This window comes from Pogonomyrmex barbatus, unplaced genomic scaffold, assembly GCF_055798465.1.
Source record: "Pogonomyrmex barbatus isolate J1 unplaced genomic scaffold, ASM5579846v1 scaffold2, whole genome shotgun sequence".
Lineage (NCBI taxonomy): Eukaryota > Metazoa > Arthropoda > Insecta > Hymenoptera > Formicidae > Pogonomyrmex > Pogonomyrmex barbatus.
Genome location: NW_028297116.1, coordinates 21,357,955 through 21,383,187, shown reverse-complemented (window position 1 = coordinate 21,383,187; position 25,233 = coordinate 21,357,955). Strand labels below are relative to the sequence as shown.

Sequence of the window (25,233 nt, the reverse complement as noted above, 5' to 3'; positions counted from 1 at the left end):
GGTTCACTTCTCTCGTAAACGCGAGAGATAACGTTCCCCATTTATTATCATCGCGATATCGCATGAAAGAGAGACCGGCTGAGCTTTCAACGTGTAAACATATTATATTACGCTTTTGTCGATGGGCTGTTTTGTGCGCAAAAATTGCGTAATTAAACCCCCGCTGTTTGTTCTTTCGGAACGTAATTATACGCGTCACTCTCATGATGTTTAATAATGCGCTTTAACGAAAAACGATACGCTTTCCCGTTCTCTTGTCGTAGTAGCAGGGGGATTACGTTTCATCTTGCCATAATTATGAGAAGAGGGAGGGAGGGAGGGAGGGGAAGCGATGCATTAGATAAGAATTATTTTTCACGAGAAAGCACGAGACGCATTGACAGCACGCGCTCATACAAACGTTGTATGTTTTTTTCTCTATTGTGCTGTATTGCTTGTGTGCTGTATTTGTCTCGGTTTTCCATTTTGTAGGATTAACATTCGTACATGAAGATAATTCCTCCTAGCTTGTTTCCGTTCGAATGATTATCTATTATTTTATGATACGCCGGCAATTTTTAAATCCTATTTTCGTCACAGTTGACGTACTTCCATTTCGACGAATATGGTGTCACCCGTTTCTGTCGTTGCATTTCACTCGCCCGGCCGACAGAACAAGAAATAACATACATACAGGAAGAAACGAAAAAGAATCACGCACACGGGAGCAACGTGCACGGATTCACGGCGCAGCTTCCTAGTTTGCCGTTGAAGCCTTTTTGCGTAGCATTCGCATGTGGAATTCTCCAGCAAGTTCTTGCTCGAATTTTTTACGCGGGAGCGCGCTACGAAAACTCTATTTCGTCGTTTTACGTGCAGTAAAATAACTTCGTTTTGATGCAATTTCTGCAATTTCTGCAAGATTGGGTCGGATTATCCTTCTAACTCCGCTATTTCCTAGAGCTCTCGCACAATACGTCCTTTGCAAATTGCGCGTGTTGCAAGGTGCAATTAATTAAATTAATTAAATATAATCACGAATTCTACCGGCGTGTATTTTTATGTTAACGTTTTGTATGTTAGTAAATCAAATAAACATTCAAGCATATCGTAAACGTCGGTAGGTTTAGTAGCTTACCCGGTGGTGCACGTCATTTCAGCTCTGAAATAATTTAATATCCCGTACACAGCGGTAATTGGCATATTTTTAATTGGTAACAACTAACAATTCATTTAGCGAATAATTTCAGGCAGACGATACATGCTGAACATGAAGAGAAATTAAATTCTGCTCCCGGCGATGTTTGCTTAATCGGCTAATAAGTTCATAACTATCGATATATTTTATTAACGGTTTATATAACTGAAACTCGATTTCAGTTTGATCAAGATTTGATTGAAAGCTTTTTATTGCTACAGCTTTCTCGTCTTCCTATGTTACATTACATCTTAGTAATCATAAATATCGAAAACAATATTTATATTATCAATACGAAAGTTAAAGAATTAAATCTTGTGCTTTAAGCTACAATATTAAAATGACTTTTATTCAAAAGATTTTTGTCATAATCACTCGGGATTGACATTATATATATTAAAGGGACTGGAATACTTTTAAGCCCTTAGGAATTTGGAATCCGTTTTGGAAGTATATTACCATCCAATTTCAGAATATCCGGCGTTATGATTTAACTATTATTTTTATTATATTAAACATACTTTCGACACCGACAAAGACTTCCTTTGCGCAGAAACGTTGGAACGTCCGCCTCGCGTCGCAGCAAGATTCTAATTTAAGAAAAACGCGACGCATGCGGCGTATACACTTATACGCCGCATACTTATTCTCGCGAGAGGAGGAGGGAGAGAAGGGAGAGATATCTCCCGAGAAGAGGAAGCTCGTCCCCTGGATTTTCCGCGAGAGTCGCTCTGGAATATCCAGCGCAGGAATATAAATTTCTTCGGGTGCAATCCCGACGCGCGCTTTGTGAGTCGTCTCGGCGTGATCGTTTCTCCGAGACGGCCGAGGCAAACGTAACGTGCACAGAAGCGCGAAGGGAGGCCAGCCGAAGATGATAGGGTGGTCCGGAAGGAGAAACCACGCCGCAGGAGCTCGTTGTTGAGCTCACAGCCCCGGAATCTTCGCGCGTGCGGTATTCCGTCGCGAAATTCCCGGCGGGATTTACGCCGGACAGAAACAAAGCCGTCGTCGCGTTTGATATGGCTGGCCGGGCATCATTCATGACGCCGGCGGGACGACCTCCGACGAAAGGCCCGTTTCTCGACGCGATCCCGCATGGAAATCTGATATGAAACATTCTTCGCACCGGTGGGTGGTCGTGTGGATTTGAATAAAAAAGGTCTGACGGTTGTCGCCGCGCGATTTCGCAAAATTGGCCGCGTGTGGTTGCGATATCGACGACAGTAAATTCTCGAGTCTTTGAGGGGAAAATTAAATTGGTAATATGGATTATTACTACGATTTCTATATTTATATTTATGCGAACAAAGTTTATCATAGATTTAAAAATATGAGAAATATGAGAAAAAGATTCTTAGAAGAGAAAAAAAAATTATATAATTTTTTAAATTTCGTTTCGATGTACCAAGATCGGTGCGATGTTGCGTTCGATTACAGTCGAAAAAAGAAAATAAACGAAATTTGCATCGAATAATTCGGTAAACATGCCGTTTCCCTTTGAATAAATATTTTCCAAAGTACATTGTGTGCCTGGAATCCGCACGATATCGTTTAATTATAGCATCACACCAACTCGCGATTATTTCGCATTAAAACAATGAGAGAGAGAGAGAGAGGAGAGAAAGGGAGATGTATTTTGGTTGCATATACAATGCAACTTGAAGACTGTACCAACTAGATTTACGATTGGATCAGGGTGTTGGCTGATGGCGGTGGAATGACTCAGTAACTTACGCATATCTTTGGTACAATAAATCATTGTCATAGGATACGCAATGAAACGTTTATTTTCTCTCTTTCCGCGTTTCTTTAATAAAAAAGATACCAGCAATGAGACTAGGCAACCGAACGAAAGAAGGAGAAAGAGAAGATATGTGAAAGCCGAGACCGACTTTATCGTCGTCGCTGTCGCACGTGTTCGCGTCTGTTTCGCCCCGCAGCTTAGTCGAGCGTAGATTCGACGACGACAAGACGTGGACGTCGACGATGACGCGACGCACGTGCAAATGTGCGCGTCGCGTCGCGGATGCAGCTGACGCACCAACGTCAAATGCAACTAATGCGCGCCTTGATCTCGCGCTGGGCCACGCCACGCCACGCCCGGCACCGTTTCGCCGTCTTTTAACCCCGCTGATTTACCGTTCGAGATTGGGGGTGCAGCCCGCAAAACTCGACTCGTGACCTCGCTCCCGATCCGGGGGACCTTAATCGCGGCAGCGATCTCGACGCGGGATAAGCCCGATTGTCCGACGAGATCACCGCCAGTGTGTTCCCGATCACGTCAGATGTCACCGGCAATCGGTGCCGCTTTTTGTTCAGCTCTTCCCTGTCTCGTTCTACGTTTTATTTCTCCAATAACCGCGCTACAGTGATCGCGGCATTGTTTTTGGGCCGTCGCCGTGGAGGCATGCGATGCGATTTAAACGTTAAATAAAGCGCGGAGCGACATACGATTCTCAGTGGGTCAGTATATTTTCGAAACTCGTCATGCGCGAGTTAATCCTTAAACTAGTGATATTACTCGTCGCGACGTTATCGCGCATTGTGCGAAATGTTCCATATATTTTTCCTTTATATATATATATATATATATATATATATATATATGGAGAATGTAGGATAAAACTTAATCGAGAGGTAGTATTTTAATTAGAAACTAGGTAAGCGTTACTAATAGATTCAAGAGGAATAAAATGAAACGCATAAAAGAGAAAAAGGAACATGGGAAACTGGATATCGCGGGTTAAAAGATTCAAAACAACTCGGAGGTTGTTGTTTTCCAATAAATAGCGCGATCGATAAGCCGGTTGCAGTGATTCAATGTCTGTTTAAAAATAAGCACAAGCACGGTTAGCTCGGTGCTCGGGCTAGTCGTTATCGGTTGCCACGGTACTTTGGTCTACAAAGCCGCACAAGAACACCGAATAATTACGCGGTAATAATCCCCGGCCGATAAGGATAAATTAACTTCGCCAGGAGCGCTGCGGCCCTTTACGCAGCGCGGTGTAGTCCATAAGGATAATATTAACGAGCCAAGTTTAAGTACATTTTTCGCGTCGCTCCTGCCTTTGTCAATTAATAATCGACTACCTCGGAGGAGAGTACTTTAAGTTAGCCCGATGAGGGAGTTCCTTCCTGATAACGCTCGAAGCAATCCCGAGTTCACGGGTCGTAAGAACTCCTGATATATCGATATACAGGGGGACACGATATTTCGAATATTTAAGAAACCGCCGGTATGAGCGATCGTTGGCGGTGAATCATTTTTACAACGGACCCGAATAATCGGAATGGAGAAAGCGGAAGACGACGTGGCCGCGTATGCGAGAAGGAAAGGAAGAAAGAGAAAAAGAGATGGTGACTTTAGCTCCACGGAGGAAATCCATGGGCAGTCTCCTCGTATTTCTTTGTCCAATTATGTCTGTCGACATCGGAGAGGAAGGAGGGATGGGTGATGGGGTTGGAAATCCTTGCAGGACCCGTGCGAGAAGAGAAAGAGGCCGCGAGAGGTGCATCCATTATCTTTTCTCCTCCGACTGCATCCGGAGATGCATCCATTATCTATCTTTCTCAGAGCGGAATCGGACGATATATATATCGCTCACCAGTAAATTGCGAGAAAATATACGAACGATGGTCGATAAACTTTTAACGAGTTCCTTTTGTCGGGTGCGACGGCCACGCGAATATCTATAAGTCTCGAGGATCGCGAATCCGATTTGAAAGTCCTCCTTGACTCGTCCATAAAGAGAGGGTCACTCATCAAATGCTCAAGGCATGAAATATTTTTGAGTTAAATAAGTTGAAACAAAATTTTCTCGTTTCAAGAACTATAATTACAGAGATGATGAAACATCTTTAATTTGAGAAATAATTTTTTAATTGTAATTTAAAATAATTAAAAAAAAAATGTTAATCTTGATTTAAAATAATTTTTTAATTCTTTTGATAATTTTAATGTAATTTATATCTCTACCGTTTTATGTCTTGTGAAAATATTGGAAATTTGTAAATATAAAATATAAATATTAATTATATTTCACTTTTATTATTGCTAATACATAATAAGAATATCTCGTAATGCAATTGCGATATCGCAAAATATATTTTCAAAATATATTATCGCGAAAGGGATTATAATAATGGGGAATAATCACGAAAAAAATCTTGTCATCATATGTGAGAAACAGATATAGCGCCAGGGGAATTTTACCTACATCTTCGTAATGTCGTTTCACAGTCGTGCTACGGGCATTCGTTTGAACTATCATAATGACATGGTACCGGAAACCCTTCCTTTCGCCCACTGGCGCCTTGTGAAAATCTCCATAAGGGAACTCGAAATCCCACCCAGGAATATCATTTCCTCCCGTGCAGACACGAGTCGTAATTTACAAACATCCGTCACGGGACGGTCACTCGTGGGATGTATCGTTAGCCCGTATCATTTTTCTTCGTCTTCTGTTGCTTCCCGCTGGTCCCGCCCATCCAAAAGCCAGCCCTTTCTGGAGTAATGTCCTTTTCATAAATGAATGGGGCGATTCGACGTACGTGCGATTTCACACAGCGTACACTAGAGGGATTCGTACGAAATTATCTATTGAGCAGGGCTGGCTTCAGGAGGGCTTCGTGTCTCTGGTTGTCGTCTAACCAAAGACACCGCAACCAAATTGTTGAAACGAAGATTGAACGCGGTACGATTACGATGGATCGCTGCATTGCAACATTCGCGATTCGTCGACCTCGCCAAACTTATAAGATGCATCGATTCGATAAACTTGGAAGTTTAGTTTCGAAAAAGATAACGACTATATTAGAACATATTAAACTTCTCAGAAAATAAGTCATCTGGATATTTATTTTGTAGCCTTACGAAACCACTAATAAATTATCATGTTATTTTTTTTATAAAGTAAGAAAACTTCTTAGCGAGAAAAGTAGACTTACCTTGTTGCTAATAATGCGATTGCGATCACCGAGAAAATTCTATAAATATCAAATTTTATACAATTTTACTAGTAATAGTATCAAGATATTACATGTCATCAAATTTGATATTTGTAGAATTTCTCCAGTGATCGCAATCGCATTATTAGCAACAACGTAAGTCTGCTTTTTTTGCTAAGATGTTCTTCTTACTTTTTGCATCAATTAGTGGAGCTTTTTGTACAATATTCTCTTCATGGCATTAACGTCGTTTACCTGTACGCTAAACCGCTCTGAAAGACGCATATTTCGATGGCGTACTCTGACGCACAAGGCGAACGAGCATTATGAATGTACTAGGGGCAAAGAGTTTCAGATTCCCTCGCCTGGTTTATGTGATCTCGTTGGTAAATCCGCTTGACAAACAACCCTCTATACGTGAATATCTTGAACGAGAGCAGGATGCTCTCTTATAGGAGCTGCCTAGTCGCATCATTAGCTACGAGTAATAGCTCATAGTTATCTATGAGTACATCCCGAAAGCGAGTACGAGCTTCTTCCGTCTTCGGGATTGTTATCGACGGATACTTTGAACAATGACGGACGTTAATTTCTTGATGATGTTCATTATCAGTTATTCAGTTCATTATGTAATTCGAAAATATCGTGTTTCGTCGTTAAATATCGCGCAAGAGATGAGAATAGCAATTCCTATTAAATTTTCTTTATGTTTATTAATATACACGTGACTCGTCGCCATCAAGCATTGTTGACGATAATTCGTAATTGTGTCAGGAATGAGTAAATTAACATCGATTGTCCATCTATTCTCAACCATGATGTGAGTTTTCCATTATTTATTTGTTCTCTATATAAAGACTCTATATAAAGACTCGCGGTGAGTTTCTTCTTAATTATAAAGCTGTGATTTGTGTAGGTAAATAATAGTCGATATATAACAAGTCTGACGTACGATTCTCCAGAATCGATCGATAATTAAATTAATGATGCTCACGTTGGGACCTGAACGATATTTCACATATTAGCTGTATTGTTCTTATTGCGATTTGCAATGCATTTTATGCGTCTGCGAGAGAGCCGTCTGGCATGCGTTTTTGCATATATCCTTTGACGTGGAAAAAGGGTACGGAGCAGAAGGAAACGGGCAAAGAGTTTCGTGCCCGCTTTATGATCTCGTCGCTGCGTCGCTAAGTCCTCTCGACAAACGACCTTTTGTACGTAAATACCTTGAATAAGAGCGGAGATGTTCTTATCTCCCATTAGTTCGTCGCGTAATTTCTCATTACAATGCGAAGATTACGGTTTCCTCAGAATTTCTGAATTTTAGTCACGGGATCAGTTTTCTCAGGTAATTTTCTTTCTACCTGAAAAACATCATTAATATGCGATCTCTTTAGTCTCATTATTTATACACACACACATATATACACATACAAGTTCAAATATTATTTTTCTAATTAACGAAAGTGCTTAACTGAAAGTAAATTCAAATAAATAAAGAAAACTGTGACATTTCTTCTTTGACATTTATATCAATCCGGATTTCTCGCACATTATAATTATATCATTTGTAATTTATTTTCCAAAATAAAATCTTTTTCTCAGTAGAATAATAACAAAGATAATAGAAGATTTAAAATGGTTTAGATAAAGCTTCCGGTATCATTATATTTTGTTCGTCTATTCACAATTATGCGGTACGATTAACAAAGAATTCCACGTATGAATAGAACGGAAAAAGCGAGCCATGTCATTAGTGGCTTGGTATAAATGGAAGTTTTATATAACAGCTGCTAAAGTTACCCTCGTCACGGACGATGTACCGGATTTATCTGAAAATTCCGTAATGTCATGGTCGTTCGATGACTTGCTCACCTGCGCGAAAGCTTCTCATGCGTCTCCATGCAAAAGCCCTTCTTTTGTTAAGATAGATTGAAGGGTGACTTTAAAAGATGAGGGATGATCGCGATCTTCCATCTTTGTGTCACATTTCCGTTACACGTTTGTTACGTATCATAACATGCGACATTTTGAGCTTGTTGAGAATTATCATGCCTTTTTTTATAAATCAGGTTCGACGCAAGGCATTTTGGCAATTTTTTTATCATACATTTGTCATATTTATATCGTCTTTTTATCATACATTTGTCATATTTATATCGTCTTAGCAGGACTTAATTTGTATTTTCATAAGACAAGAATTTTTTTTCATATATATCATAATCATTAAAAGATTTCTTTCTTTACATGTTTTTTATATCGACAAAAAAAACGAAAGATTTTCCTTGACAAACTTGATTTCATAAAAAAATTTAGTTATGAACAAATATTTCAATATATTTTATAGCGATATTAACTGAGAAATAAGTTTTATTGAAATAATTGTGTTCATTATTATTACGCAGACATTTTTTTAAATTATTTCTTAAATTATTACATAGAAATTCATCAAATTACTTTTGATAATAATACTAATAATATTCTTCGGTATTTATTAAGATAAACTGTGTTGCAAATCTATCTATACAAATCGATAAAACTTGTACGCAACTCATCGTAAATAGATAATTATATATTGGAAATGTCACATTTTATATAAATGTTTATCAAATATAATATATGTAATTATGTTATGAAATATATAACGCATATTCGCTTAAAATATTACACGCAAATATTAATAATTTTTTATAATAAATTATAATCAAACATTAAATATCAAATTCTAGATAAATTGTCTAAATATGAAGGAAAACTTGAGTTTATAAAAATAATACACTGATGCTTATAACTTTTACCCTGTTGTTCTCCTTTATTTTTTGTATTTTCGCTTACTACATGAAATGTCTCCAAGTGGTGTTTTAATCCCCCTCCCTCCCTCTCTCTCTCTCTCTCTCTCTCTCTCTTTCTCTGGTCTGAGAAATATTTTTACATTTACATTGCAAACAATGCATCTTAACATAATCTTGTTTGCTATATTTTCGAAAATAAAATATTGCGATAGTCCACTTTGTTCAATATGATCTTGTATATAGGTATGTATAAAAGAGTGCGTTGTGGCTCTGCGAGTTAGCGCGAGACTCTTAAGGTCAGAGGTGTCCCGGCTTCAAATCCCGATCCCGGTCCGACAATATTTACAAGTGACGACTAAATTAAGTGTGTCGAAAAAATCCCCCCCTCTCCTGCTATGTTGGCCGTTCGGAACCGGCGTAAAACAATAAGTCCCATATATTCGTGTTAACACGCGCACTACGGATATATGCAGAGATATCCGGAAGTCGCAAGACGCAAGATGCCAAAAAAAGAAAAAAGATATATATATATTCTTTTAAGAGCGCTTTCGATTAAGAGAGAAATAAACGCTTGTTAATAAATAGTTGCTAAATAGTTATTAGTTGAAATAGTTATTATTTTTTTACACTCTTGGCATATGTTCACTTTGGTTGTCACATCTTGCGTATAATAACTTCGTACGAAGCTCAAATGTATTCTCAAATCCTTACGACCGGTACTCCATAGCGATAAACTTGTATGATAAAAAAAGTAATAAATATTTTTAAACTTAAATCTTGATGTTATTAAATTATTGTATTATTGTACTGGATGTCACAATATTATATATGAGATAGTATGAAAGGATCTCATATTCTCAATGTATCTATTTGTTTCAGTGATATGAAAAGTAAAATTATAAATAAATAAAAATGGATAGGCTATGATAAATTAAAATATAAAATTGGCTTATTTTTTATATGATTATATCTTATTAGTAATTATTAATGTTTTTCTTTTCATTAAATAAATTATTCAAATTGTGCTATCTGTCAATGTAATATTATTTTATTTATGTTTATGAAATGTATATACAAATTTTTTTATATATTGCTACTCTATAACATGCTATACATTTATTTTCAGAAAAGAGAGATAGAGAGAGAAAGAGAACACACATAGAAAGGTTAAATGTTGTGATATCCAATTATATTATATTCAATTATATTAAAAAATATGTTTGAGAAAAAAAAAATAAACTAAAATAAACTAACGTAACTAAATTAATAACTATTCCTTGCAATATTCTATAAATAATGTATTTTTATTTTGTATAAATATTTTTTGTTTTTTTACGTTTTTATTATTCAGAAAATATGAATATCCTAAAAAAAAATTTTATTATTAAAAATATCAATATTTAATATATATATCGAGTAATTTTATTTTTTCTTCTTTTTTTCCACTAATTGAGCAATAAACTCGAAAATTAAAACCATGATAATCTCCTTGACATAAAATTTCATAATTAAAAGTTAACAAAAATTATTATATATCTTCATCTCAATTGTTTTCAATTTTGTTTCTTGAAAATTTTAATATAATATAAATTTTTCAATATAAATAATTTTAATTTTAATATATAAATCAACTGATCAATTTACTCATGCGTAATCTGTTATATCAAACTGTATTAATAGTATTAATAGTTAATTTACATGCATATGCACATACATAGATAATTCGAAATTATCTATGTATGTGCATATGCATGTACATACATAATTTCTTACACACGTACTTTCCTCAAGAATTAAACACTAAAATGCGAAAAATAGAATTCAAGCTGTTTAAAAACAAGTTTTATCTAGTTCCTAAATTGAATTGCGATTGCAAATACAATAGTGTCACAAATATCAAATTGATTCTCAAGTTTTATTTATTGAATTGCGTCGTGTCAGGACTGCTTTTAGCTGAGTTTGTCAGCAAAAACATGACTATAAATATGATCTTAGTCATGGTCGTTTGTTGCACACGTTCACTGAGAGAATTTTTATACATATTTTTAAAAAAATATCTTGTAATATAACAGAGAGATTTAAAAGAGAATGATTTTGCAGTGTAATTGTTCGGTGACCTACTTGTGATTTGTTTTTTTATATATTTATTCTCTTAATTCTCTCAGTTGAGCGTAAGTGAGATGTAAATTGAATAAATATACAGTTTGTACATATCCAAATATTTCAAACATAAAAGCATTGCGATCTGATTGCTTGTCTTGACGAATGTAATATCGTGATTCTATTAAGCAAATTGTCCCAGAATTCTCCAACTTAATTTCAACCTAAGCTCAATAACATAGTATACTATTATAGTTATAGTAGTTTTGTGATATTATTCTACAATATTGTCTACAATATTGTATAGACAGGCAATTGCAATGCGGACTCGTAATTATATCAACTAATAAATTATATTCGAAATAAAATTTTAGATATAATGTAAGATAAAATTATGTGTATGTGTTGCAATTTACGATTGTACAATGTCGTTTGACGCATTCCGTCTGTCTCCATTTTGTCTTGATTATAAATCCTCTTTATTCAGCAATCGTATCGATATACTGTAAACGCGGATGAACTCCTCGTAGGATGCGATTTCTATTGAATCCGCGTTAAATCAGATGGAACGCGAGCACGGCATGGGACGAGGCGAAAGTCGCTTTCAGAATCGCGCACACTCGATATATGGAGACATATCCTGCGATTTATATCTCCGCTGATAAAGCGCCTTTCCCTCTGTCTAACGTTCACGCCGCGGCGCGTTTCTTCCTCAGGAAGCCGATCGTGAAGAGGAGGGAAGTTGATTTCTATCAAGTGAACGTTCAATCGAATCGCAGTCGATTTTTCTGTACGCGCGATGTCAAAATCGTGGAGATGCCGCTTAAGGAGAGACACGGTATGGATTATTTGTATGCCCCTCTCTCTCTCTCTCTCTCTCTCTCTCTCTCTCTCTCTCTCTCTCTCTTCCACTCGTGTGTTCCCCTCCCCGAGCATCGTCCGTTTTGAAATCGCTGTCTGGCAGATATACGATAAGCCATTGTCAATTACCGCACGTATCGATTTAAATCAACTTCGAGATTTATTTTTCCGATGATTGACAGGCGGCAATCGGGGTAGTCGAGGGAGCAAAGACGGAGAGGTAGAAAAGTGGCGCGGAAGAGGAGGAGTTCCGCTGTTGGGTTTGGTTGCCGAATTGGAATGAAATGGCAGAATCACAAAAAGAAATACATTCTCCATCCCCTCCCCGTGATCTCTCTACGGTGAAGGCTTGTGTCACAAAACGATTTCGCGTCACGAGCAGAAATTTTCGTCCCTAGTTTCCACCGCGATGTCCCACGGCTCTTCCCCCCTCTCCCTGCCACCTGGTCATTGTTTTTGTCCGTTATGGCGCGCGGATCAGGGTGGAAATATAAATATCCTCGTTCGAGGGTTTTAATGTATTCTGGAATTTCGGCCGGCACGTCCTGCTGGGAGCTGTCACGGGATGGATGGACGAGAGATGATGGATTCAGTGAAATTAAATGACGGATCGCGACATCTTTTTTTAGCTTTGTTAATCCCCCCCCCCTTGGCTCGTGAAATATCGAACGAATAAATTTCTATTGCCCTAGTTGCCCCGATCACGATTATGGAGATTTGGAAACATTGAATTTAAGCTCTACGTTTGTATCAAACGTGCGCGTGCGTGAGTGGACTGCGGAATAAAATTTCATAAATTCCTTAGGAGAAAACAGTACGTGTTTTCACACAATTTTTGCGTTCCTTCGCGCTTAATAAAAAAGATAATATACAGTTTCTTATATTGGTACGCGTCTTACATTTTAGGGATTTCATTAGATGTTATTATTTCTTCCTTAACACTAGGCAGAAAAGTATTGTTCGTTTAGGAAAGTTTTTGTCTTACGTATAAAAAGAGAAAGAAATCATTTTTTTTTAACAAAAGAATATATTTTTTCTTCTAATATTAAAAGCTAAAAGATAAGTTCTATAATATATTGATGGAAGACTTCCCGAAGATAACAAAAATATGTACATGTATATACAAAATATAAACGAATACAATAATATCTTAATAATATTATTAATTAGCTTACCAGAATCGAAGGTTACTTCGCTGACCATGATCCATCGATCTGAGAAATACAGTCTCAGCTTAACGAATTTTCCAACTCGGTGATGAAGCTTGATCGTAATGTTTCGAGAAGTCTCGAAAATTTTATCCTCCATGTAGGTGTAAGTGATGGGTTCGCCTGTGTAATATTTCCCGCCAATACTGAAGAGTATGTCAACTTGTGAAAACACCTGTAACACGAGAAAATAAAATGTTCCGAGTGTGAACTTAGTTGAAATACAGCGGTATGCAAATGTGAATAATAGCATACAAGTGTAGATTACCGTGGCTAATCGAAATATAATTATAGACATGAGATTATTTATTACTAAATAATTTTGAGCTGGGAACGGCACGAATTACACAGTGAGCAAGCGCTCCAGTAAAATTTATCGTATGTATTACGCGCATGAGTGTCTCGTCGGCATGAAAGAGGAAACACAGTACATATTTCGCAACGGCAAAATTCCTATTCCGCCTCTCTGAGCTACTTTTTCACCTCCTGAACAACCGCATCGCATGCCCGTAAATTTTTGACCGCGGATAGCATTTTTCAGGGCTGACTACTTTCGTGGTCGTAAATTCACGGACGACGACCTGACAGGAAAGGAATTTCGTCGTCACGGAATGCCAGGCCCTTACTTGCCGCTCTCCCCCGCTGGCGAAATTGGGGTCGATGGAGATCGCGTCGCAAAATCGCACCCCCGAAATCGAGTCCAATATTGATCGTCGAATTTGTGTGATTAACTGCGACTGGTCCCGTCGCGGCGAGGAAAAAATGATTTCTGCTATGGTTAAGCGAGTAAGCCCGGACTGATATGAAATAAAACGGATTACGCTAGTGGATATTAGGTAAAATGGATGCCGTGTGCACCGCGCGACGTTGATGGATAGAGTCGACTCGAAAACCTCACCGCTCGAAGAAGATTTACCGACAAAGTAGAGTGCGGATCGCTCTCGTGCGGTCGGAAGTATCACGAAAAGCCGTTATACTTTTGAGAACGTTATAAAAGTTTAATGTGTCCCTAAAGTTCGATGGAGTATATGATATGACCATAAATCAACTATTATCCGAGGTATTATCTGTGGTCGCGTTTTTTTGTTAGCAGAAGTGTATCGAGATTGCACCCATACAATATATATTTCTGCTCGTTCGCTCGGATTTGGGCCTCACGATCCGTTCCTCCCTTTCACGTTGTTTTCTTTTTTTTCTTCCTTTCTTTTCTCTTTTTTTTTTACGCATAGAAGTCAACGTAAAAATATTATTTTTCGCGTCAACGCACGCGAAGATCGCGAGAATCTGACGCTGGATGGAGAAGAAGAAAATGAAAGCCGCGCGCGCCGATCCGTTTCTCTTCGCGAAGAATGGCGATTCGTGAAGGTATCCAACGTGTACGAAATCGGATCTCGTAGCGTTGAATGCCGGTGTCTCGGGGAAGGAAGCGTATAGAGCACGCGATTGTCTGAACGGCATCGTGCGCAAACGCGACGTCGGGTGTGCGAAGTGCCTGTTGAATATTCGTAAGTCATGGTCCATTTGAAATTCCGAATATCCGGCGAACGTCGACGTCGACGACGACGACGGGTTACGACGGCGACGATGCGATGGATAATCTGGAATTCCGTAAGTTTCGATTAATGTTGAATAATTCCCGGGGGAGGTTCTTAAGTGGACGTTGGGCTCCGCCGTTGCGGCAAGTACGCCCGTGGATGCCTTCTCTTGGCTTACGTAGTCCACGACGGACCCGAGTAATTTGTTCGGGAATTCTGTGTGCGCCGTATTTCGCTGGAATTGGAACGAGGGATGTATCATATCGCGTAAAGTTGATTGTCGAGGAATATAGCGCGGCGAGGCTACACGTAAGAGCTACATGTAAGTGTCTGGCTTATAAAAGTTACCACCGAGTTACCAAGCTTGTGAGCGCGATAAAGCAAGTTTCCTCTTACTTGATTTAGGTGAATATATCTAATAAGTATATGGTTTCCTCCGTGAAAATCTCTGTGTGCTGAAAAGTTTAATATTTTCTAAAGGAACATCCGTTTAACGCGTCCGTTAATATATATAATACGTGTAATATAAGATTTAAAAAAAAAAGTAAAATAAAAAATCTTAGAAAAAGGAAGACGATTTAATCGGAAAGGAATAAGACTTAAGGCGGCATCGTGTCCAAGCTATTTTGCAAGAAGAATCAACAATGCTTTTACAGGTTTCTGCGGCAGACACGCGGCAGATAATAAAGCGCCGTCAAATTTCTCCGCAGTGTCTGTATCCTCCCTGTCTCGTATTTTACACGTTCGATAGTGCAGCCGTAGGAGAATCCGGAATACATTTCCAATGATGCGGCAGACAGGGGGAGTCGGCCTATCAGATTCGGTTATCCTAATCCGCGTCATGTAAATCCAATTTCCAGAGGTTTATCTCGCGGCAATGGCAGCCGGGAGCGGTATATCGTGGCGGTGGGAAGACGCGAGATTCGATGGTAACAGCAGGTAGTATCGACATGTCGATGCACCTTGCGCGAGGTAGGCGCGTAGGTGGTGCATGAAGATAGGTCGCCATAAAATTCGTTTGTACGAGCTTTCCATGCTACGTTACTGTCGGAAGTCTCTCTGGAAAGGAGGCGAGACGCATATTTCTAACGTACGCGTGAACCGTGTACGTGACGAGATCGTACGTAATTCGACTTCGATGTGATAGAGGAAATAAAATGTATTTCTCAGAGCACAATATTCACGGATGAGAGAATCAGCGAAAAAAGTACGATAATTCGAAAAATACGAGTGTTCATTTAAAAGAGAAGACAAGAGTACTTGCAGCGTCATTATTTAGATGCGCATTTATGGGTACTTCGTACTAATAAGTATAAGAGCTTAAAGCGCTTACTCAGGGAAATAGATAATTTCGCGAGTATATATAATTTATCGGTGAGCATTATATATCGGATTACAGACGCGGCTGTCGAAAACCCCGTGGTAACGGACTATATTATGAAGATTCCTAAAATAATCATGACAGCGCGTATACATTCCATTTCATTCCATTAGCCGACCATGAAGTTTTATGCATTACGCTGAATAGATAACTCTCTTTCGTTCGACCAAACAGGTACTGGAGGGAATGTCCGTCAGCAAAATAGAAACAGATTCGAAAGAGGAAAGAGCATCCCTAAATAAAATCGACACATCGAAACGTGCGGAAGACCGTTACATCGACTCGGGCGCACAATCACACGAATTTATGCACTTTGACGAGAGACGGCACTCTTACGCAAATGAGAGAGAGAGAGAGAGAAAGAGAGAGAGAGAGAGAGAGAGAGAGAAATATATACATATATATATATATATATATATATATATATATATTTTCCTACCGTGCTTCGGAATATCAGACAACGAGAGAATTTCTGCGATGAGCATCCCGCTTCTCTTATTCTCTCTGGCGGAATGAGTAACACGGGATAAATTCATTTTTCGCAAATAAGTAGATTCGTCTTCCCTTTACGCTTATTACATTACGACGCACGGGGCACACTGCAGAAAATTACCTGACTCTAGAATGATTCGCGCGATTTTGACCAGATTTCCGGATATGGCAAAGCCTGGTTCGTATCGCGGTATCCATTATCGCTTGCAACGGACATATTTCATCGGATTGCTTCGAAGGGGAAAATGCTATTTGGATATCATAGATATGTCAACAGAGAGAAAAAGAGAGAGAGAGAGAGAGAGAGAGAGAGGGGGGGAGGGAGAGAGAGAGAGAGAGAGGGCTTGATAGTGACTCGCCTTGTGAAGTGTTCAGATTTATAAGCTTGCGTCGCCAGTAAATAAAACTAGCCGACGTGGAAGAGAATTCAGAGGATGATGATCGGGTGTTAGGTGCCGCTACGTCTGGCGCTCCGACCACGAAGGGGTTGCAACGTGGCCGTTTTGGAGGACCGCTGACCGCTGCATCAAAGACCGGGCGCATTTATGGCGCGCTGCCAGTGTGGTGGCCGCCACATTGTAGTTTGCGTGTACGTGCAATGGTGAGCGTAATGCGTGTATGAGGGACTTTGTAATTATTGGGTTTAAGCGAAGGTTCCGTCGATTTTTCAGCGCGGCCCCCGATTATCCGAATTGGTTATCGAAAACCCATTAGTACGCTCGCGATGAGGCGGCCGTTTTTATCGCTCCTTTTTTTTTTCTCTCCGCGGAGGATCTGAATGCGCCGCTCATAAATTCGGTAATAATTCTTCGATGTATCAATGCGCGCGAGCTTTTTAGTATTCCCGCACAAACGAGCTCTCTCTCTCTGTCTCTCTCTCTCCCTCGAATAAAAATACCGATTCGCGAGCGCGCGTCATCTTATATCTTGCATCACGACACATTAAGCAAATATTCGATCGGTATTCCGCCCTTTTAATATTTCAATGTAACGTACATTTTTGTGTTCTTCTATTTTATATCACTGCGCGCCACACGAGTACTTGGAGGGCTTTACGCGTCCGCGATACACCGCATGAATTTATATGATTTTTCGTGGTATGCAAACGCGCCGATTCCGATTCATCGTTATAGCAGCGTGTTATAGTTTGCCACGTAGCTATGGATTATAAAGTATATAATCCATTTATGGTCCATCCCCGTGTGTACGCACGTCATTTTTATGTTATCCACCGTGCGCCCCGCGCACGATAAGGAATACCGCGAGCGGTATTCGCAGCGAGTTTCAACGCGCGGCTACATTCTAATTTACGTTTAACAGGCTATTAAAGTTTATATACATTCGGCGGGAATCTGGGGTGAAGTTGAATCGTAATACTAGGGGGCATGTTTGGAAGGGTGATCACTGAACCCTGCATCAAAGAGCTATAGCCGGGGCCGTTTATACTGGATTGCTCGCCGCGCGGCTGTATTTGCGCTTTGTGCAAGATATTCGCTGTTCGCGTTGCCAATTTGCGAACGGCACGCGTGCGCACGCATAGTTACGCGGCCCCCGCGGATTTTTGATCGGCGCCAAAAAAATTTTTTTTCGATTTTTCGCGGCAATCGTTTCGTCAACGCCGCTTGTGCTACAGCCGGATATGTATGTACAGCTCTCCTGGAAAATACCGAGCGGTGTCAGTAGCGCAAAACTAACCGGAGCACGTCCCTATTTGAAGGACCTGCGTTTAACGACGTACTCGAAACACTGCAGATCGAAGTTCGTTATCGTTTAGATTGCCGGTCCAAAGAGCGCTTTCATTTACAATTTTCCATACACACGAACGGTGCTATGTTCTCGCTGCGCGTAATATTCACTCGCGCCGGCGGTTTCGCTCCGCGTTGTACGATATCGGCTATTGTATTTTTGTGCTCAATTTTTAGTATAATAATTAAAAAATTATTTGCATGCGTGAGTGACATGGCGATTTTTTTCATAATTTCATAATTCATAATTTTAATCCTGAAGAAACTATGTCGAGGTTGGTGGAAGGAGAACTGATCCTGCTCTTCCGCGACTGTGAAAATTGGAAATGAAAATTTATCATTTACAAAAAATAATAATAATTGTATTTTTGATAAAATACGTTAATATTAAATCTTTCTCCGGTATATAAATTAACAATAGCCGCATTTTTTTTTTTGCGTAACGCGATGTAATCTCTTCTCTCTTGTGCGATTCCAACGCGAAAGAATTATTCGGGGCAATTTTACTCGGATCAAAATTCGGCGCTTCCGTTTCTGACAACGTTCAATAATCTCCCATGCATATTTCATCGCACGCGCCGTCGAGCCTCTAAACGAACTGTAGCATATGACAGAATACGCGCGCGTGTTTAAAGCGGATTTGTCTCGGGTATGATAAAACATGCAATATGTGTGGCATGGACTGTGACGTCGGAGATGTCGAGTTTTCATATTTTCGGTGTGACGTCATTGGATGATCTTTGTAATACACGATTACCAGTGATGAATGTACATATATTATAAATAAATATTGCCAATTCCTACCTCCCTCGTCGTCTCGCGCTCACTTTGACTCGTAACATTTTGCCTAATGATGGGGTATTATGTTCGGGCTCGCATTGTACGCCGCGTCTATCTCGCGATATGATCGAGATATCGACACGCGAATTGTAATGAGAAAAGCGCCATTGCGGCGCTGCGATACAATAAAATAGCCGCGTGTGCCCGTATGTAAATTGCCGCGGGCCGCGGCTATTAGAATCCTATCGAATCGTCAGATCTACGTGGGACGACATGGTGACCAAGTCGCGATCTGTGGCCACACATAAAACGAAAATTACACTGCGGAACGAATTATAACTCGGCGCAAGCACGAGGAATCCTCTTTATAAGCCGCCCCCGCGAACTCATTTCCGCGACTACAACACGCTGAATCACGGATATGGCGAATGATGCGAAAAGTTTCCTACCTGTTCCTCTCAAGGAACATCCGGGAATTGTTTTTCTTCCATCAAGTATCTCTGCTCGAATTTTCCGTCTTCCCCTTAAGTTACACGAGTAAAAGTTGAAATTACGAAACAGGGATTACGGCCTCGGGTGAGGGAGAGGGAGGGGGGAGGGGAGAGAGAGAGGGGGAGGGGATAGGGATGGTAAGATTCGCGGGAGAAATTCCGTATCTATCGCGAATCACGACAGTAACGTTGCTGGTATTCGCAATCAGCGAATAACTTATTACGATCTCACGCGCGTGTTCGGGGTAGCGCGATTTATTATATTAAATTTATCATATCAAAATCATTCCGCGAATATTAACGTTTTCGGTGTTTGAATTCCAGTTGAGGCAACGTATGTCGCTGCAACGTGTGCATGAATTCCCCATTGAGATTCGCAAGATTCCTCGTGAAATAACGCGGCTAATAGCCGACTCGGCGCGATCATCGCACCGAGACCGTGGTGGCAGATATCAAACTGCTGCCGGAATTGCTGCTCCATGGTGTATTGATATTCAACGGGTGTCTGCCTGATAAAGCGTCGAGTGGAATATTCAATCAAGCGTGGTAGCGAGAGGGTGCGAGCGGGAAATAGAACGGGGGGAGAGGAGGAGGAGAGGGGAGGGGAGGAGGGCGCGCGTCTTGCCGACCAGATGCTGCGCGACGACTACGGTGGAACGGCGACGGTAAAAGGAGGAGAGGATCACGAAGAACCGTGGATGGCGAGCGTGTTGATCGACGCTGCTTGCGCATTCCTGGCGAGGACTAAGGAATAACGTCGCTAAAGCGAAGGTAAACGATTTCCTCGGCGTCAACGAGTTCACGAGGGAGATCCTTGGCTGGAGAAGTAATTCGATATAGCAGCGGCGCGTGCTCCGTTCTGATCACGTGGATTCTTTAGGTTCTCCCGGGGTATTACTCGCGCGGAATCGCGACGAGCGGCCCGAGAGATTAGACGTGTGTTTCAAGCGAAGTGTCTCGTTTCGGAAGAACGAGAGTGATACCCTCTCCAGCGTTTCTCTCTAATTTCAGCTCTTAATGCGGGCCTACCGCACATTAATCTTTCAGCGGATAGGATATATAGATATATATATATATATATATATATATACGTACGCGTTTGTACTTCTGTTATATAACAGTAACAATGCGTTATTGTATTAAGTACAAAAACCTTAGTTGTACACTCGCTTTGTATTAAAAAATGTCGAATGTAATGAGTTGTCATTCAGGATTGCTCTTACATTCTTTTATAAGCTGATTACAATTATATATATTTTTAGAAATGAAGATAATATGTTTCCCAGTTCTAAGAGTTAAATTATTTAAATATACACGTATACAGCTAGTTACGAACCTGGACGCCTCGGGTGAATTCGTTATTGCAGTAGATATGGACGGCGGAGAATTCCCTGACTTTGTCGAATTCGAACTTGATCTCGACCGGTTGACCGCGGCTGTCGTTCCTCCAGCCTACCCAGCCCTGGGCGCGATCATTATCGTAATACATTTTGAAGTTATTAGGCCCCGTTCTACCGTCTGTCAGTTGACCCAAACCACGACGCAACTCGCCGTCCCAGTGTCCGTCGTAGGTCGCGTCGAAGAATTCCCATCCGTTGCCCCTTTTATCGCCTTGGGGCATCGAGTAGGACACCACGCCGTCTACGGAAGGAAAAAGCCAAGATACAATGTTGATCTCCTCTCAACGATACTGTCTCCGATTTGTTTGAAAGTAAGTTATACGACTCTTCCGATCTCTTTATGACAAATACAGAAAAATACAGACTGTATATTGTGAGCTAAAATAAAAAAATAAGATTTATACGTAACAAATGTATCTCGTTCAAACAATCTTTTAACAATTAATTAACTTTTAACACACAAATATAAACTGAAATTATTAAATTTTTTAAAAGACACGATAATTAAATTTGCTTATAAAATTAACTGTTTGCTGAATATGAAAATAATATTTTCGCGTAATTTAATGTTTATAACGATAAATGAATTACCTCTTACAATATCAACTTACATTAAATGGCTTTGGAAAATAATGCTTATAAGATAGGCTACCCGCACAAATGCGTTGGTGCATTTATCGAGTGACCTTGTTGGTTCAACACGCGTACTAATGATTCACCGCATTTCCGGCATTGAGAGCATCCGTTCGACGCCCGTAGCTAATTCGATTCCCGAGCGAAAACGGAATTATACGAGCAAGATTTTGAAAAGCAAATTTGCTCTGGGCACGCTGGTATCAGGGTTAATGGACAGTCCGGCGGGTGTACCGGTCCGCGGCAAGTTTCACGAAAATTGGCGAGTGCAAACAGCTTACCGCTCCAGTAACACCCGTAGAGCTCGACCCGCATGCAAACCGTCCGCTTGTGATAGCTGTAGGGCAGAAAACGGATCTTGCTCGCCCACAGAGGCGGCTCCAGCTCGTGCTTGGATTCCAAATACGTATTCGTGTTACCCTGTATTACCTGAAAGCACAGAAAGCGTTAGTTCAAGTACAGGACAATTTCAGTTTTCGGTCCGGCACGGCGTTTGAGCTTTACCAGACCGGACGGGGGGGCCGCGACCGGTCTCATTAGCTCTCCTTCTGCAACGACGTTACATTAGCGTCCGGACAGTCCGGATATTTGAACACGTGCGCCATTCCGCGTCCTACCTTTTTGTACCGCTGCATCGGACGATGCTGATATAGCCCGCGAATGCAAAACAGCAGACTTTTACGTGCACCAACATTACTTCGCGAGATAAGAATTTTTAATATACCGTACATTTCCGAACTGATAGCCGTAACTTTAGCGTAGTATCTCATGCATATGTAAAAGAAAGGAAATCTATTGTTATCGATAAGTTGTCTCGGCACAATCGAAATTTTACCATCGTAGATTTTGTTATGTTAATGGATTTATGACGTTTCCTCGTGAAGTCACATATAACATCCTCGTGTGTATCAATCAAATAATCTGGCAGGTCGGAAAAAGTATCCGACGTGTTACTTTATATCCCGTTTTAGAACGTCGCGATTGTCTGGTCAATGGTCGATGACATTTATATCGGCACAATGCCTATGTGTTTCAGCAGCGCGAAATGTCGCTCTCCTCTCCTTCTCCGGACTTGGATATGTCCTGTCATAGAATGGACATTGCGTTCCACGGGATCAGACGGGGGCTAAGGACTAATTTCATTCTGCATTCCACCACATTAGGTCCGACAGAGATGCACAGGGAGATAGAGACAGAAAGAGGGAGAAAGAGAAAGGAAGGGGAAGAGGGAGAGAGGGAGGGAGAGAGAGAGAGAGAGAGAGAGAGAGAGAGAGAGAGAGAGAGAGAGAGAGAGAGAGAGAGAGAGAGAGAGAGAGAGAGAGAGAGAGAGAGAGAGAGAGAGAGAGACGGGCGAGCCAAAACAGACGGGCAAATCGAGAAGGGACGAAGAGTTCATGCAGAGAGGGTAACAGAGGGCGAGAGAGGGTTGAGTTAAACGTCCACCGTCCGCATTCCCTGATCCCCGTCAAGGCAGCGAACGTGTTGCCGTCGTTGACGACGTCTCTCTCTCCTCGAGCGTGCTGGGGCGACGGTGCAATATTGATTCCACGTTGTGGGTTTATGAATAAAATAAGCGGTTTATCCGACGGCGGTGTGTAGGGTGGTGTACGATGTACAGAGGGTGCGGGGCGTGCGGGCGAGTGGCACGGTCCCACGAGATCACGCGAAGTGGCGTTGCCCATGGTGAGTAGATAGCCAGGTACGCTTATGTACATAGGTACATGTGGTGTGTGTGTGTGTGTGTGTGTGTGCGCGTGCGCGCGCACACACATATGTCGGTTTCGATGGTACATATTATACAGGGTATATCAGAAGATACGCGTTTCCTCTCTTATAATTATAAATCCTTCGACGGACGCGACGACGACATCTCTCAAGCCCGATTAATTATCGAGTTATTTGGCATTGAAAATTATGCGGCCGAAGTGTAAATAGATAACAAGAGGTCGATTATAAATCGGGGTGTACTTCAATAAAAGGTTAATTTGAAGCTTGATTAGCGAGATGTTTAATGTTAAAAATTAAAACGTTACGAAACGCCAGTTTCGTAAAGGAGAAATGATTTTGAATCTCAAATAATTTTTAGACAAGAAGCAATATACATTTTTCGATATATATATATATATATATATATATATATATATATATATATATACACAAACATACGACACACATACATTACACGTTCACATGTGTGCTCTCTCTCTCTCTCTCTCTCTCTCTCTCTCTCTCTCAGTAGATGTAAATGGTACATACGTATATTAGGGTAGCTAAAGCTACGTGTGAATATATGGCTTCGTTGTACAGCGATGAGCTCGCAACATAGTCGCGCGACAGAACGTTTTGTGGCAGGCACAACGCATTCTGCGCACGTCTCGTGGCCGAACATACGTTCCATACCTTTAGTCACCTTCTACCACTTTTCGGTGCACCCATACGCCGACCTCTATCACTATGCTACCGTCAACATGTTCGCCGCGTGGGACCCTACGTCAGGATACCCTAACCATGGTCCTTCGGGACGTTCTTATGGGCTTGATAAGCTACGTATATACTCGCGGATTAAGCAGGCTGACCTATTTTCACCCTGTTCGCATATCGACTCGAACTTTATCTTCTATTCTACACGGCCCTACTCGCGATTTCTACCTTCAAATAACGCTTTTACGCCTTTCACAATTTTTTTGGAAATACTATTCGCCCCGTCTTGAACAGTCGGCGTATAAACCCGGCCCAGCCATCTTTCGGCACACACATATAGCGGAGTTCAATTACCGAGACGTAAAAGCGTTTCTTGAGTTTTCACTGGCAAACCCTTGCCTCTACCAACCCTCCGGATCCGCGCTACCGTTCTCTCCTTCCAGAAACAGACACTTCGAAAGTACTCCCTAAGGTGCACCCTTACCTCCTTACCAACGGATAGCTTACTGCACCCTGGGTGAAAAACTCTTCGTATCTGGGGGTCGATTCTTTCTCATTTTATGGCAACCAGGGACCTATTTCAGCTGCGCGTTATGTTGCTACCGGTTTTCACAGCATCAAGATCTTGCACCCCTGATAGTTAACTATCTGTCTATATGTTCATGTTTGCAGGGTAGAATAAACGTTTATATTTTTGCAAAAGTTTGACAATAGTAAGATTATCGTCTTTAGACAATTGACTTGAATATTAAAAATCAAATTAAAATTGATATTTGTTGATATTTTCATTGTACGTATGAAAAACCAAACTAATTAATAAGAAATATGATGAAATAGCGGATCGGATATTGTCAAAATATCTCATATGTTTGATAACGTTACCAATCACGAAATTAACTGAACTGCAGCAAACTTAATTATAATATGTGTAATATTACATATGTGTAATATTAATACATATATAATGTCTGTCATTCTCGTTTTATATCGTACTATTAATTTGCATTAGATTGTTGATTCATGAGCGTAATTACCATTTTCACGAGCTATTAATCATCTAATCATCATATGTAAATCGTCGAATTAAATGCGCTTCACTCTGGCGTCATTACACAAATGCACAATGATTCATGATGTGTATACATGGCACATTACGCATTATGATATTTATATGTATTATTTGAAGAGCCGTTCGCGAGGTAGGCAATTATTACTTTATATTATCTCGTTGCGAGAAAAGGGTTTCGAAAGTTCAATAATAGTTTAC

The 25,233-nt window shown here is 40.5% G+C and overlaps 1 protein-coding gene and 1 long non-coding RNA gene across 2 annotated transcripts in view; one reads left to right on the top strand and one right to left on the bottom strand.

The window, feature by feature from the left end:
- Positions 1 to 25,233, bottom strand: part of LOC105430302 (discoidin domain-containing receptor 2) — a 135,804-nt gene that overhangs the window by 25,880 nt on the left and 84,691 nt on the right. Inside the window, exons 5-7 of the mRNA XM_089077047.1 lie at positions 21,827 to 21,974; positions 20,849 to 21,153; positions 13,056 to 13,263 (exon numbers count right to left, since the gene is read on the bottom strand). Of these exons, the coding sequence (XP_088933173.1) occupies positions 13,056 to 13,263; positions 20,849 to 21,153; positions 21,827 to 21,974 (661 nt within the window). The remainder of the gene's footprint in view (positions 1 to 13,055; positions 13,264 to 20,848; positions 21,154 to 21,826; positions 21,975 to 25,233) is intronic.
- Positions 18,247 to 25,233, top strand: part of LOC148936751 (uncharacterized) — an 86,516-nt gene continuing 79,529 nt past the window's right edge. Inside the window, exon 1 of the long non-coding RNA XR_016139313.1 lies at positions 18,247 to 20,283. This is a non-coding gene — a long non-coding RNA (uncharacterized LOC148936751). The remainder of the gene's footprint in view (positions 20,284 to 25,233) is intronic.